This window comes from Labrus bergylta, chromosome 22, assembly GCF_963930695.1.
Source record: "Labrus bergylta chromosome 22, fLabBer1.1, whole genome shotgun sequence".
Lineage (NCBI taxonomy): Eukaryota > Metazoa > Chordata > Actinopteri > Labriformes > Labridae > Labrus > Labrus bergylta.
In genome coordinates this window covers 12999377-13014788 of record NC_089216.1, presented here as the reverse complement: position 1 = coordinate 13014788, position 15412 = coordinate 12999377, and the positions used below count along the sequence as shown (strand labels likewise).

The window sequence follows — 15412 nt, the reverse complement described above, 5'->3', positions numbered from 1 at the left end:
GGGTAGCTTATTAAGAAAAAGGTGACAAAAGCTCTGATTTTGTCGTGTGATTTTGGTTCGATGCCAAGCGATGGACGCTTACCTTCATTCTTCATGATGTAGTGAACGATCTGTCCCACCGTGTCGTCGTTGTCACTGTAAGTGTTGTTAAGGTCTGTGAGACAAACGGACATACTTTCATTTAGACTGATGACATTATGAAGAAGATTTGATAAGAGATCCGAAAGAGAAAGTCTCTCTCTCTCTGATGTCGGTCTCTATCCACTGTCGTATCTCTACAATAAAAAGCATAAAAAAGGCCCAAAAATGAATCTTCAAAAACAAAAAAAGAAGCATAATAACACTGGTAGCGTGCGCCCCATATACAGAGGCTTAGACCACGGCCCAGTGGGCGGCTCAGGTTCATATTCGACCTGTGGCTCCTTTTCCTGCATGTCCTCTCTCTATCTCTCTTCTCTCTAAAAGTAATAGAGTAGTAATTGTTCTTGATGTTGAAATAATATTAAAAAATCATTTTTGGTTTTGAGGGCCTAAAGTTGCAATCATGATATTTTTGGCCACTGGGGGGTGCTAATATTCCCTTTCCTGTAAGCACTGTGTGCATGTCTTTATCTGTTATATTCTACCAAAGTTCATCAGCTAGCTGCCAATTGTGTCTGTTTTCTGCTCTTGCACTGGGAAGCTGGTGTAAAATGGGCTTTTTCACCCATTAAAAATAACTTCCTCTAACCGCTGGACACAACAGACCTGAGGAAGTCAGAGTGGTCAACAAAGCATCCAAAACTGAAGAGCTGAAAGAGGCTTCAGCGCACAGTTTGTCTCAGACAGTGTAAAAGCAGTTAATTAGTACATCTCTGTGTTTGAAACATTAAAGGTGCACTATGGAGTTTTAGAAGAGAAATTTGAAAGTTGGAGAAGTGTACAGATTCTGCTTCTATGTTCATAACTCTGTACACAAACTGTCCTTGGAGGAGAATTTGGTCGCTGGAACACTGTTTGAAGATGAAATGCTACGCGAGAAGTTATGGTGGTGGGCCTGTAACAGTGAAATGGCAATTCTCCTCGTAGCTTTTTAATTTCCAGTCAGTGTTCCAGGGACCCATTTTTTCCTTTGAGTACAAGATGTGCATTTAGTTCAGAAAATAAAGCATAGAATTGTTTTACTTCTCCAATTTTAAAATTTGCCTACCAAATCTACATAGTGCTCCTTTAAGAGTAACACTTTCGACATTGACTATAGTAATACGTCCCCCTGCACAGTATGTGCCCATGAGGACAATAACAAACCAGACTTATTTCATTTTTTGTCCCAGGCTGTAAACATGTTTATTCAAGCTGTAAAAACTGCTTTTATGATTGTTTTGTGTATGTGACTTCCAGGGTTCCTGGAGCCACACTCGACAAAACCGCAGGATTTTGCACTTCCACATTGACTTCATTTTTTAAGACCGGAGGTTGTTTCTTAGTCAGAACCTCGTATGATCAATATGTGCACAGGTCCATGAAAAGATGCTTCAAGACTGTGCTCTATAGAAAATGACCCTCTTACACCAAAACACACACCTGAGAGGCACTTCCTACAGCTTCCTCTAGACCCTCCAATCTCTTGTCTCTACTGATGAATTTACCAGGTGCTCTGGCTGTCTTTACACGGTGTTCTATGAGAGTGAGCTGCTCACAGTGTATGAAAGTCAGTGACAGAAGCAGACAGAGAAAGAAAAGAGGAAACCTGATCTCTCGGAAACAAGAGGAGCATGGATCGACTGAATGAGTGAGCTCACAAGAATACACAAGCCATGTTTTAGTTTTTTTTTTTTTTTCCCCTGCTCTTTTGTTTCCTGTATGAGAGAGAAAGGGTTGGGCCCTGTTGACTGAGACAGCGGGGGAAAAACCCCAGAGCACTCGTGGCTATTGTGCTGCCTGGCAGAGAGAAACCAGATTTACGTCCGTAATTTTCCAAAACCTGCTGAACTTTACAACTTGGGTTGATAAAAGGGTTGGATGTAATGGAGGGGCTTTGGTCACCATAGGCGAAAATGGACTCTTACTAACTATGCTTCAACCGCCTCCCTTCTTCACTCTCCCTCTGCTCTAATGCATAAAACAAAAATCCTCACAGAAGAGGATTCACAACCAAAAGAAGTCGACGTCAGTTTATCATTGCGAGCCAAGGGGAATGAAACTGGAGGATTTATATTACATAACACGGCAGGGGTTGAGTCACAGCATGAGTGATGTGAGTGAGAAACTTCCGGTTTCCATCGGGCCTCCACTCCTTAAAAAGACAGACACTGTTCAATGGATTAGTTTGAAATAACCACAACTTAGCATATCATTAGCATCGTCTTGTTGAGTCGCAGTTTTGTTTTTTGTTTTTCTCAGAGATTCTGTTTCTGTTTCTTGCATACGCATGTTTTACTTTTTGTTTAAGGAAGAATAAAATCGCTTAACTTGTGTGCAGCTTGGAAGCAAATAAGAGACATAATTATTAGAATTTTAACAGCCACTGAATTGAATATTGAAATTTAAACACCACTGAATTCATAGCATTGAAATATTTTACTCTGAAAATCATGCATCTGAATTTATTTGTCCTGAAAGAGGTAATGGTGAGTATTTAGTTGTAAAATAAAAAGTGGTCGTTGTTGCTTAAAATTAGGATGGACCCTGTTTCCACTTAACCTCCATGTGACTGTGCCCCACAAAGCAAGGTGCCATTTGGAATCAAACTGGTTTTTTTTAACTCACATCACTCAGCTCCTTCAGTACCTGGCATCCAGCAAATTCATTAAGTCCAGGAATTTAGTTCATGACTGTTGCTGTTGGAGGGCAGGTGGGAACGCAGAAGTGCGATGGCTGACCTTGAGATTCACTATCACATGACGAGAGTTATTTGGAAAACAACTTCTCCCTTCCTCTGCGTGTGTTTTCCATTTAGTGAAACGTAACAGCACACACCGTGGGGTTGAGTGACGAGAGTTAGGTCAGATACTGATCTCCAGTTAATGTTTAATTTGATTGGAATTGTTTCAAATCGTGTGCTGCTGTAAAAAGCAAAGCTAGAGACATGTTGAGGACATTTGGATCCTTGATAGAGCTACCTATTTATTGGCAATTTCATCGTTACCGTAATCTGAATGTTAGCAAACTTGCAAAAGTCTGGATTTATTGTAGGTTAAAAAAAAAGATTTCACGCCATGTTGACACAATCAGGTGAAGCCAGCTATCTACCCTTGTTTCATTTTTGCACTTCACCGCTTTCTTGAAATATTGACCAATGTTATGCATAGCCTCACATCTATTTGTTTATAGTGCCGCAGGAATGGACCAGCTCCTAGCTATGCTGCTATTGGCTTAGACTTGAGAGAACTGGCACATTGAGCTATCTGTAGCTTGGGTAAACCACAGACCTTTATCACAACCAATGACACATTGACAAGGTGACAGGGGAACTAGAACGTGCTATGCTAGCTGAGTTCAGGGTTTTCAAACACATCCTGGAGAGCACGATTGTTCAGAAAAAAGACACTGCTCGATGATGTGTTTTCTAGGGCCAGACCGATATGAGAATTTTGGGGCCGATGCCAATATTAGGGAGGGGGGGGAAAAAAAATCTTACACCGATATATGGCCGATATTTTTCTATTATCTAATTTCAGTCTGTAGACGTAGATATAAATATACACATTTATTGTGTCGATCGTTCGAATGCGGATCAAACACGAGATTTACCATGAAAGACAAGATGGTCACTCAACAGGAAAGTGCATGTACGTTCATCACCGTTTGACACTCTGGAGAGTGATAATGCTTGTTTGTAATCCATATACTCTGCTGGTGACAGCCAGAAAGAGAACTGCTACCAACTACAAGGAAGCTCAAATGAAACGATATTTGACAAGTGAATAAATCTATTAATATCTGCGATAAAGTCAAGCGGCAACCTCCGGGGTTGAAAAATGGAGCCAATGCAGAAGTGAAAATATGTCTAAACCCTCATCATGACATCGGACCTATGTGCAGCCTTTATTGCTTTGTTTTTTTATCTTATTTTTGCCTTTGATTGTATTTATTTGTTGATTTGCAGCCCTTGTAAAAGCACTTTATAAAAGGTTCTAATTGTTGTTGCTGTTATTACAAGCAAAATGTAACTTCTCTTTCATCAACCTCTTGTCATTTCCTTCCTTTATGTTCTCTAATCTCTTTTCCATCTGCTCAAAACAAAACGTGTAGAGCAACAATCGTGGGTGTGTTCTGTGTATGGATGACGGATGGCTCACATAGATGAGTCCATAGATGCAATAAGCGCATTAAGCCGGTTGTAATGGTGTCCAACACAATGACACACCGTCTTAACACTTAACACGTCTGCCATGTCAGATCGCATTTCAACACCGAAGAGTCTCCTGCTCCCTTCTGATGTCCTCACCTCCTCCCAGCTCCAGGTCTTTCTCTTCCTCCTCCCCATCGTGGGCCTCAGTGGTGCAGCGGTATCCCTTCCTCTTCAACACGTGGCAGATGACCACGCCGAGCAGGCCCAGCAGGAAGAAAACGGGGAGCAGGACGAACGCGGTGTAGTCTGGGTGGTTGCTGCCTTTTGCTGTTGGCCCACCCGCTGGAATGAACAAAAAAAAAAAAAAACACACGATTCATTTGATTATTACTGAAAAGAAAAAAAAGAAAGAAAAAAAAAAACGCTGGATGTTTTGAATGCCCTTGAATGCAACCGGATACCCTCGCTGAGCAGCTGAGGGGATTTAAATCGCATCAGCTGCAACATGACTGAGATTTCATTTTCCCTTCCTGGATCAATCAAGTCTGCTGCTGTCTCTGTCCTCTAACTGCTTGAATCAACACAAGGTGCCCCCCCCCCACCCACCCCACCCCACCCCACCCCTCCCTCCCTCCTCAACAGTTTATTTAATCTCAGAAGCTGAGAGTGAAGAGGCAAGGTGATCACAAAGTAAAACATGGATTAAGGATCGTACAGAAGTTGTTCATTAAAGGCTGCTTACTGGTAGCATGGTTATCTTTTTTGTCTGATGATGGAAAAAAAAAAGAGCAAGTACACCATTTACTTTACAACTCCCACTCCCATCTGCCCACCCACCCACAGACCGGACTTTAGACCCATCAGGGTGCCACAACACTTGTTGGGAAGGGTGCTAGATGTAGCTCGGCATGCTGATCCTCATTACTAACTCAAACTAGTTCAGACACATTTCAAGGTCTGAGCTCTTTTTCTTTATAGTAAATATCTTCATATAAAATATTGGTCAATATATTGAATGTTTCGTCTGATGGATGTTGTATTAAAAGTCCATCAGAAGTAGCTAATCCCATTCATACGTCGCTGACGAAGCAGTGGGAGCAACTTGGGGTTAAGTGTCTCACTTTAGGACACATCGGACATGTGGCTGCAGGAGCTCGGGGTCAAACCCTGACCTTCCGTTTGAAAGACGAACTCTACTACTGAGCCAGGATTCCTCATTTGAAGAGCCAAATAATTAGAGGTGGGGGAAAAAAACAATTTATCGAGATTCTTCTCCTAAGATTTTAAATCATAACTTCCAAAAAAAAAATTTTTTTTTTGGGGGGGGGGGGGCTAATAATCAGTCACTCCCTGCTAAGTGCTAAGGCTAGCTCTTTAACTCAGTAGAATGCCAAATAGAGCAACAATAAATTCAGCCAGTCTCACAGATGACTGGAGTAGATCCTGAAGTATGTACTAATTCAAAAATAGACTTTGAATACATGGATCAATGAATCCATCCAGAATCGTTTTAAATCGTGTATAGACTCTGAATCGAATCGTGAGACACCCAAAGATTCCCAGCACCACAGATAATATTTGTTATTTTAAGGGTACAGCTCAAAGTAACAGTCATCACATCTTCTCAGATCTCTTGTTTTGTCCAACCAACTGTCCTAAATTCAAGGCGTTCATTTTATCATTTTTGTCATCCTAAATGACAAAGAATGGAAGAAGAATCTTCACTTTTAAGAGGAAAATTAAGTTGTTTTTTTGACTAAATAAAGTGAATGAAACAATACTTTAAATAGTCATTACATTAAATCACATTACATTTTCGACCCGTCTTCTTGAGACTGATAAGGTCGACGGTCAAAGGGCGGACTGTGACCTGTGCTCAGTCACAGGGGAGAACTCCCCTGGCTCTGCTGTTTGAGCACCACGTGAGACATTCCAGCCCGACACACAACGGAGCTTTTGTCTGTTCTCCTGTTCACATCAGTGTGTGACTGTATGTGTGTAAGACACACACACACGCAAATATATTCAGAGACAGACTGATAACAGTTTAAACAGAGTCTCACACATGTCCAATCACATGTTCCTGCCTACCACCCCTCCGTGTTTATGTGTCTGCATACCTAACATGTGCCTCTTGATGTATACAGGCAGATCTGTGCTCTCTCATTGTCCCGGTCCTCTGGTGCACCAGACTGAAAACACGCTGATAGAGAGCATTGTCTGCCTGCTGACCATCCTGTGAACGACTGCTGCTGGGTGCATGTAGAGACCAACACACTGGCACATTCCCATCATGCCTCTCTTTATCGTCAAACCAGCAAATTAGAGATATGGCCAAAAAAGATTCTGGATTATAAAGAGTCCTTGAGGAGGATTTCAGAGAGGAGTCATTTACCTCTTGGTGATAAACGTTTTCAGAATAATATCTGAGGCACATCACAGGTTGTCTGAATCTTATTTCCATACGAATAAAAAGCAACTTTAAGGCTTTGGTCATGACTTTGCATAGAGACTTTGTGCCACAGCTGTGTGAGGATATAAATAGGGCTGGGTGATGAATTTTGAAACAGTAAGTGAAAGTTAAAATCTATTCCAATCCTGCAAAGTTGTCCTCTTCTATCAGATAATCCCAGCATTACTTTTTTTCATTTAAAGGTCAAATGTCATGTTTTTCAAACACTAATATGTGTCTCTAGTCCGTCAACAAATCCTCCAATTATGAGAAAGTCCACTCGCTCCGTCTTTTGCCTGCTCCACTTTTCAGAAAATGTGTGCTCAAACAGACCGTTTGGAGATTTTCCCTTCATGACATCACAAAGGGCACTAACCCCTACCTTGCTCAACAGAGGACTTCATCTGCCCAATAAAAACCTCTTCTCTGTATCAGTAGTCAGATGTTCTAGATGCCTGCATTAAATTGATTTGGCACAACAAATACACATCAGATACTGACATTGGTTCGTGTCACATTTTTGCTGATGTGCCAAAGTACACATCCCTTAAAGAGGTATGGCAATAGCTTGTGGTTTCTTTTGGACAAATGAAACCTCAATTGATCGTGCTATAGTGCTGGAAAATGTCAATCTGCACGACAGAGACATTTAGAACATCTGCAGGCCGTGTTACCACTTCCAACCTAACACAGGAAATGAGTTTCAAAATCAGCAAATAGTCCCTTTAACAAAAAGTAATTTTTTATGTTGTTGGTTATGTTGTGACAGTGTTGCAAAATGTATGAAGAAAAAGTCAGCTAAAGATTGTAGAAGCTAAACTAAACTGTAGAAGATAAGAAAGTCATTTATTAAAAGTTCATAGCCCCATTCATACATGAACTCCAGCCAGTTTTGTGTAATTTCAGCACATCAGGGCCATGAACATTTCCAAGGAATTGCTTTTCACAACCGACCCGATGTCGTTGGGGTGGGAAAAAATATTGGCACAGAATATACATTTTACATTTTTAGTGAAACATTTTAGCAGGCTGCAGGTCAGAATGAAAAAAGCCCACCAAGACAATACCAAAACATATCCAAGAGCAAAGAAAATATTCAACAGTGCAGCGCATGTGTGAAAAGGGCTTATGAAAACTTATCCTGGGCGCAAGAAATATATGCAAAGTGTACATAACATCCTGTGGTAAAGACAAGGTTGCATGATTCATGATTCTCTGGATTATCAGATTTCAGGTCAGACAAGATACTTTCTAGGTCAAATTGCCCTCAGCTACCCCCACAGGAGAACATATCAAGTCTTACACTGCAGCTGTCCTCAGTATTGTAGCAGGTCAACAATGGACAAAGGTGATTGGCTCTTGGCCAAACACCTCAACATCACGACTAACACTCGAGAGAGGTTTTCCCATAGCAGTACCTGCCAAAGTGTTTCTGTCTGCACTGTCAAATCTTTCAGCTGAAGCATCCATTGGAGCCAAGGCCGGGCAGAATAGGTCAGCATTACTGTTAGAGTAGTTTAATTTCCTGCTGTTCTTTATGGGGATTTACTCCGTGAGTTGTGTGTGTATGAAGTTTATTAATGTCACTCCTCTAACATGGACGCTCTCAGGGAATGATGTGAAATGGATCTCTGGAAAAAACATACCAGGGAGATTGATCTGTGATGGAAAATAACTGAAGAACAAAACACAGCAAGTTTCTGGTCATAACTTATTCCAAGATTTGTTTTTTGTCTTAATCCCCCATTTTTGGACCTCTGCTCGTCTTTTCATCTACTTATGGTAGAAATACGTTCGCCATTATTAAAGGCATATCCACTGAAAACTGCTTAGGTCCATTTGAATACTCAAATCTTAAACTTTGTGTTCCTGCAACTATATCAGATTCCATGACAACACAACAGTGTCGAAGGGGATGTCAGAAAAGAGGATGCTTCTCCCTGCTGATATCAGCAAAAGACAGCACACACTGGAAATCACATTATGTCTTTAAATGATGATTATGTCTTTCTTTCCAGATCGTTTCAAACTTTCAGAATCACATCTTTGCTAAATCCTTCATAGAGGGATATCAGTTCTGGCTGCATGACGTTTAGCTTTTTGTCTTTAACTGACAGCTACATTCAGTTGGTAATCGGATCCTTCTCTATTTGTAATCACATTACTTTCTTCAAACTCGTATTAGGAAGCAGAGAGAGGATGTGGGAACCGTTCCACTTCTTTATGTTCACCACTGTTTGGCGAGTCAATAACTTCGCCGTTCCTTTGTACAACAATGTCTATCTGGGCATAAATCTTTAGAACACAAAAGACACCAAAATGTTTAACAATCCCAAACTCAATGGAGGATCCAAGATAGAGAGTGTTTTTCAGTGAAAAGCTACTGAACACTGAGTTTCTAAACATTAGGCCTACATGATATTAGAAAAACATGCCTTGCACGATAACATTGTGCAATATTCGAGGCTTGATCCAAAGGCGACTGGACTTGGTTGAAGATCTTTCACCTTTCCTCCGAAAGGTTTCTTCAGTTCTAAACTAACTGGTGGACGGAGCTAGAAATGTAAGCCTCTGTGGAGTCAAGGATGACTCACATGAGAGTGGTTATCTGAGTCGTTGACCTTGTTTCATCTACATTTGTTAACGCTGTGGAACGTTGGGCTCCCATGTTCCATGGTGGGACTGGGGCTTCAGCTGTTTTGGTAGAAAAATCAAAACAGCATTATAGGTTGGTGAAAGACCTCGGTTAAGGGATGGTTTTTCCACCTTAACATAGATGGCTTCTTTAACACCCCTTTTTGAACAAATGGTCTTCCCTGGCTGGGATATGCAAGTTGTCATCTTCAGTAGAGTGTCCTTTGTCCTTCAGATGTAAGTGGACAGCAGAATTCTGTCCTGAAGAGCCGGCTCTCCAATCCTGTGCCATGCCTTTGTGTAGTGGTTGTTTAGTCTCCCCAATGTATAAATCCCTGCATTCCTTGTTGCATTGGATAGCATTGACAACATTGCTTTGCTTATGCCTGGGAGTTTAGTCCTTGGGTTGGACCAACATCCATCTACTAGTTAGTTCAGAACTAAAGAAGCCTTTCAGAGGAGAGGTAAAACATCTTCAAGATCTTCAACCAAGTCCAGTTTCCTTTGAATCAAGCCTGGAACTGACCATGACCTGGATGACTGAAATCTTAATTCACAGCTATAAATTGCAGACTTTCGCATTTATTGAAAATACTCTCATCGAATCAGTGATAAAAATGTGATCATTTATCCAGCCCTACTTTCCATTTCAACATTCACATGCTGTTCCTGAATGAAATTGTCCTGACCTTTCTGTAGATTTTTTCCCTCCCATGTATGACATCAGAACAGCTAGATGTTCATTATAAGTGTGAATGTTTCCTAATATGGTAACCTAAACCAACAAGGCTTAAACGAAACATTGTTCAAACAATGCAGCCCACATAAGAACAATTTACCCTTCATGGTCCTTCAGTCTAAACTCCTATGAGGAAAATTAGAAGATGTTTGAATGTCTAATAGTTTTAGCCAAAGCTAGAGTAAATCCTGCAGTGGTACCTAAGCTCATACTTAACATAACAAATCAGATTATTGTGACTGTCACTTTTTTTGTCTCTTTAAAAAGGAACGGGCTCTAATGTGTACATAAAGTCATGAACATACTGGGGTTTGGTCACATTTAAAAGGAATGACATGTACTCTACTGAAAACTAATAAATGTAGAAAAAAAAGGCCTACACTACACTTAGCGTTTGTGCTTTATTTCTATTCAAACTTATTTGGTTTGTAATGTTCAGAGGAATAACAATTGTGTATTAGAAAACAACATCAAGTTTTTCACACCTACAGTCTTTCTTAGTGTGGAATAGTTTGGCTGCAGAGGCTCCAAATGTCATGAATGTGATGTTTTTGTTTTTAGTAAACTGAATATAGAGGACAGCCAGGAAACATGTCATTTTCTATTCTCCTTTTTGATTCATTTCATTGGTACTCAGGATTGACAAAAAAAATCGAATTATTTACAATGTGTGAATCAGTAAAAAAAATGAACACATAGCGGTCAGTCAAGAATATGCAAGAAGAGGCGACAAACACAAAATATTGTATGACGGCAACACATCAGGGTAGGAATGTGTAGCCTGCAGCTCAAAAGGTTAAAAGGCCGTCTGTGGTTCACCCGTTTCCCCATAATCATAGAATCATGAGCAGCTGAGGAAGCAAATCTGAGACACAAACTCACCACGTTCAAGCAACAGCAGCTCTGCTATTTCAACCCCCTACCAAATATCCATTTAGCAGCCGAATGAGCTCTTACATAAGTGGAGATGAAACCTCTCTCGGGCACTGCTTCAGTTGCTATGAGGTACAGGAGTACCTCTGTCTTTATACAGCTCTGCAAGTTAGCAAGTGTGCACTTGTTGTGTTGCTTAACCGCATTCTCATTCTGCTTTATGATCACAGAGCAGAAACTAATTTTGCCAGAAGAATGAGCCAACGCTGTGCCCTTTAGGAGCGCAGAGAGTCCAACAAATAATCCAGAAACAAGAGCTGCAATATTTAAATAACAACATCTGTGTCAAAATGAAAGTCTGTTTTATCTTGCTGTTATTTTGTCAAGGAATTATTTCACTTAGAAGCAATGTTCCTATTAGTTTTGAAATCACCTATTTCATTAATCATGACACAGTTTCTCCTCTCTCTACATGTGAGGCAAGAATAGCTGCTTATAATGACCCCGAGACACAGCAATAAAGGATCTTCCATACTGCGTCAGTTTCAATAATGTAGCAACATGTGAGTAATGGACTTCATCTTTTATGTAACCTCATCAATACCTGAGTGATCTGGAGCAATAACTGTTGAACTCAACTGGAAGTATGTGTCTTGGAAAAATGATTCGCTGCACTGTTTTAAATGTCTTCTATGGAAGACTACAATGAAATATGGTTAAGAAAACATGAAATGAAAAAAGTTCCAACTACTACGTCCGAGTGAGCTGATGTGAGAACGCAGCAGGATATTCTCCGGGGAATTCACCTCGAGACCTATGGGAGTGGGGAGTGACATTTATATCCTGTGACTGGAGTCAGTGCACAGACTGTATGCATGCGACTGTGCACGTACTTCAACGGATGCATTACGTATTCTGTTCATCAGTATGTTCTTCTCCGCCCTTTTGTTGATAGTGTATTTCCATTTAGCTACACGTAGCATCGATATAGAGGCACCACCACCGCTGCTTCAGTGGCAGCGTATGAATGGATTAGTTTTGTACTTACTCTCTGGTGTACGTCGCTTTTCATAAAAGCGTCTGCAAAGTGAATTGTAGAATTGTAAATATTGTTATAGACTCTGTTGCTTAAGACCACTACTTCTGCGTCGTTTGTTTGTTTATATCATGTCTTACCGTAGGAGACCCCCCCCCCCGAAATGATCTAGATATTTTCAGGAGTGCATAAGTGAAAATGGCTATAGGGTACATTTATAGGCCTGTGGAGGTAAATTATCCAGAAACTACAAGAAAAGGGAAAGTTAAACTTCCTGTCCAACAGGAGTATTTTTACGACTTACAACAGGGTTGGAAACCACTGGGCTGGATCACAATAGGGCTTGTTTCGACCGGAGGAACTATCCCCCAGAACTATAGTCTTTTTGAAGAACTATGTGCCAAATGCACCCAGGTAAAAGTGTAGTTTTGGGTAAATAATCTCCCCCAATAAAAGGCAATAGTAGCGTTGGCGCCACGTTTAAAGAGCGAAGCTGAAGCCCGTTGTTTACATTTTTTCATAGTGCTGCAAATAGAACTTTGTAGAAATGGAAAACTGAAAAGAAGCTCCTGAAACTGTAAATGAAGTGTCAAGATCTTGACATGCATGCTGCATCGAGTGAACTATTTAGAGACACAACTATATGCTCATCAAGATTCTACCAAGTGAATCTGCTGCATGTATGCTCTAATAAAATAGACACGAGGACTCGTCCTTGGCCTTTTGCACGCCACAGACTCCTCTGGACTCTTGGTGGAAAATGGAACCAGGCCCAGTGTTTTGAAAGGTTACGAAGAAAAACCCAAGCATCATCAGCGTACACTAAAATAGCGCACTGAATCAAGCATTCATTGAAGCAGAGAGACACACTGCAGCACTCTTCTTTCACACATGAAAGGACCTCACAGTGTTTCAATATATGCACGGCCGTCTGGGAGACATTTAGCATTAAAATGTTGGTTGGAATCCTCAGAGGCAGAATGGTACAAAATCAATTACCATACAATATTGATGCAGTTTGAAATGTTTTAAGATATGCTGAGTGTTGTAATTACATTTTTTTTTTGATTTAGTTCCTGAAGTTTAGTCTGTTGAATTACTTTTATTGTTGTCTCTGTTTGGATCTCGGTCATCCAGGTCATGGTATAATCCAAGTTTGATCCAAAGATAAATGGAAAATGGACTTGAGCTTGTTGAACCGCTTTTCTAGTTTCCTGACTACTACTTACACCGCATGTCACACCTACCCATTCACACACTGATAACAGGGGTTGTTATGGAAAGTGTCCATCCGAAGTAACTAATCCCATTCATACGCTGCCGACCAAGCAGCGGAAGCAAATTGGGATTAAGCGTCTTGCCCAAGCACACATCGGACATGTGGCCGCAGGAGCTTTAGATGACCGACTCAACCAACTGAGCCAAAGCTTCCCCAAAGGCAGACCAGTCCAGCTGCCTTTGGATCAAGCTTCTGATTTACTTCTATTGCTGTCATTTCCACCAAAATGGGATCGTCAAGCAGACAGACTGACTAACACTGCCATCAAATTCTGTCATGTATGCTTCATGCATCTGACAAACTGACCATGAATTACAGTCTCAGTACACCAGCCCAACTGTATCCAAATATGTACATTACAGTGTAACTTTAAACAATGAAACTTGTACAAAAAAGTTAGGACACTTTTTCAGCAACTGAGGAATTAGAAAGTATGCCAGTTGCATTATTAAGAAGGCTTAATTTGTATTTGAAGTGTATGTCTTAATAATTGACAGGATTAAGATCAATACCTAAGCTGATATTTAATTAAATTACAAAGATAACAGAATTGATTAACACAGAATAACTAATCATTAATGGCTTTTGTAATTAGTGTTAAAAGTGTCTACTTTTAAATAATGCATAGACTTGGCTAAACAGTGGAAGTTTTCATCACATGTTACTGTATTTCTCTTCTTACAGATGTTCAACATGTATTTTCTACTCCTCGTTTTGAAGGGTTTCCTCCACTTTCTTTGTGCTCAGCTTGTGTTCGTGGTTACAGACTTAAGATGATGAACTGTGGTCGTTTCAAACAGACTTTTCCGAGGAGGTGGCCGCAGACAAAATGTGAACGAGTTTGACTTTGCAGCGCCTGCAACACACGTTTCGTTTCCACTCCACAAGATGTTTAGAAGAAAAAGAAAACTTACGAGCGACGGTTGTTGAATTAGCCATTGACGGACAGGACCGTAGTTGGTTCCGGGGGTTGGCGTGTCTTACCGGAGACGGTCAAAGTGTCAAACTAAAGCAAAGGAGGGACTTCTCCTTACAAACATCATCGCATTTCCTAATTCTTCAGAAGTGGATACGCCCTGTCCTTAAAGTGGTACCTACCTCCCTCCGGCGGGAGTCGCGGTAGCACGATCAGGAAGATGAAAAGAGATGGTGCACTGACAGCGACTTCCGCGTTCGGCTTTACAAAAAAAAAAAAAGGCCGTTTCGACAACGTTAGACAGAAAAGCCCACATTTACAGCGCTGCACCCTGATTTAATATAGATCAACCTTTCACCGAACAACACTACATTAGACACACTAGCTCACACTTCTCCTGTTAGAAGAATAAAATCTGGAAAAAGAAAAGAAAAAAATATGGGCAGGGGTCCAAGAAGCATTCATATCAGAATCAGAATCAGCATCATCATGTATGCTGACACACACAAGGAATTTTACTTCGGTGAACTGTGCTCTCTACAAACGTCCACCATTAAATACAAACAATAAACACAAAATAAGCATCGGCTGCTCTTCCATGTGCAGCCCCTCACTCATCTCTCCATTAGTGTGTGTCCATAGGCAGGGGCGCTGCTGCTGGTCAATAAGCAAGGCAGGCAACTGCTTGGGGGCCCAAGACCATGTGGGGGCCCCCAGAGTGCTTACAAACTTTGAACCAAAGCAGCAACCCAAAATGTGCAAATTTTGCAATGGCAGTAGAAAACCTCCCTAAGGGGGCCCCATCTGACTGCATTCACTCTCATTGCGCTGTTGAAGGCTGGTGGTAGGGCCCCCGAATTAAATTTTGCCTATAGGGCCCCAACAGACTCTAGAATTGCCACTGTCCATGGGATCTGGTTTGTGCATGCGTGTGTATTTCAGCCCACGGCTATGTGTAACATATCTCAATTACAGAGTACACCATAGACTGTACAGTCTATGTGATAGACTAGTCTTAGACTATACAGTCTATGGTGTGTCTGTAATTGATGTAAATTGTATACACTCGTGGGGTAGTTAAGGATATCTTCTTCTTCAGTCATGTTAGTGAGTGTTAAGAATGCCGAGAAATGCTACCATCTAGTGGACATATTTGAGATTACTAACATTTAAATCTGCACGTCCACATTCCCCACACTGACTATTCACT

General features: G+C 40.9%; 1 protein-coding gene across 5 annotated transcripts in view; it reads right to left on the bottom strand.

The window, feature by feature from the left end:
• The window catches only part of rell1 (RELT like 1), a 28143-nt gene extending 13724 nt beyond the window's left edge, over window positions 1-14419 (bottom strand). For 2 of the 5 annotated variants that reach the window (XR_010665022.1, XR_010665021.1), the window contains exons 1-3: window positions 14201-14419; window positions 4430-4600; window positions 83-154 (exon numbers count right to left, since the gene is read on the bottom strand). Coding sequence is in view for 3 of the 5 variants with exons in the window: in XM_065950570.1 (XP_065806642.1) it covers window positions 83-154; window positions 4430-4600; window positions 14201-14225 (268 nt within the window). In the remaining 2 variants the exon portion in view is untranslated. The remainder of the gene's footprint in view (window positions 1-82; window positions 155-4429; window positions 4601-14200) is intronic. The other 3 variants (XM_065950570.1, XM_020629132.3, XM_065950571.1) reach the window with 3 other exon arrangements.
• Between the last annotated feature and the right edge of the window lie 993 nt (window positions 14420-15412).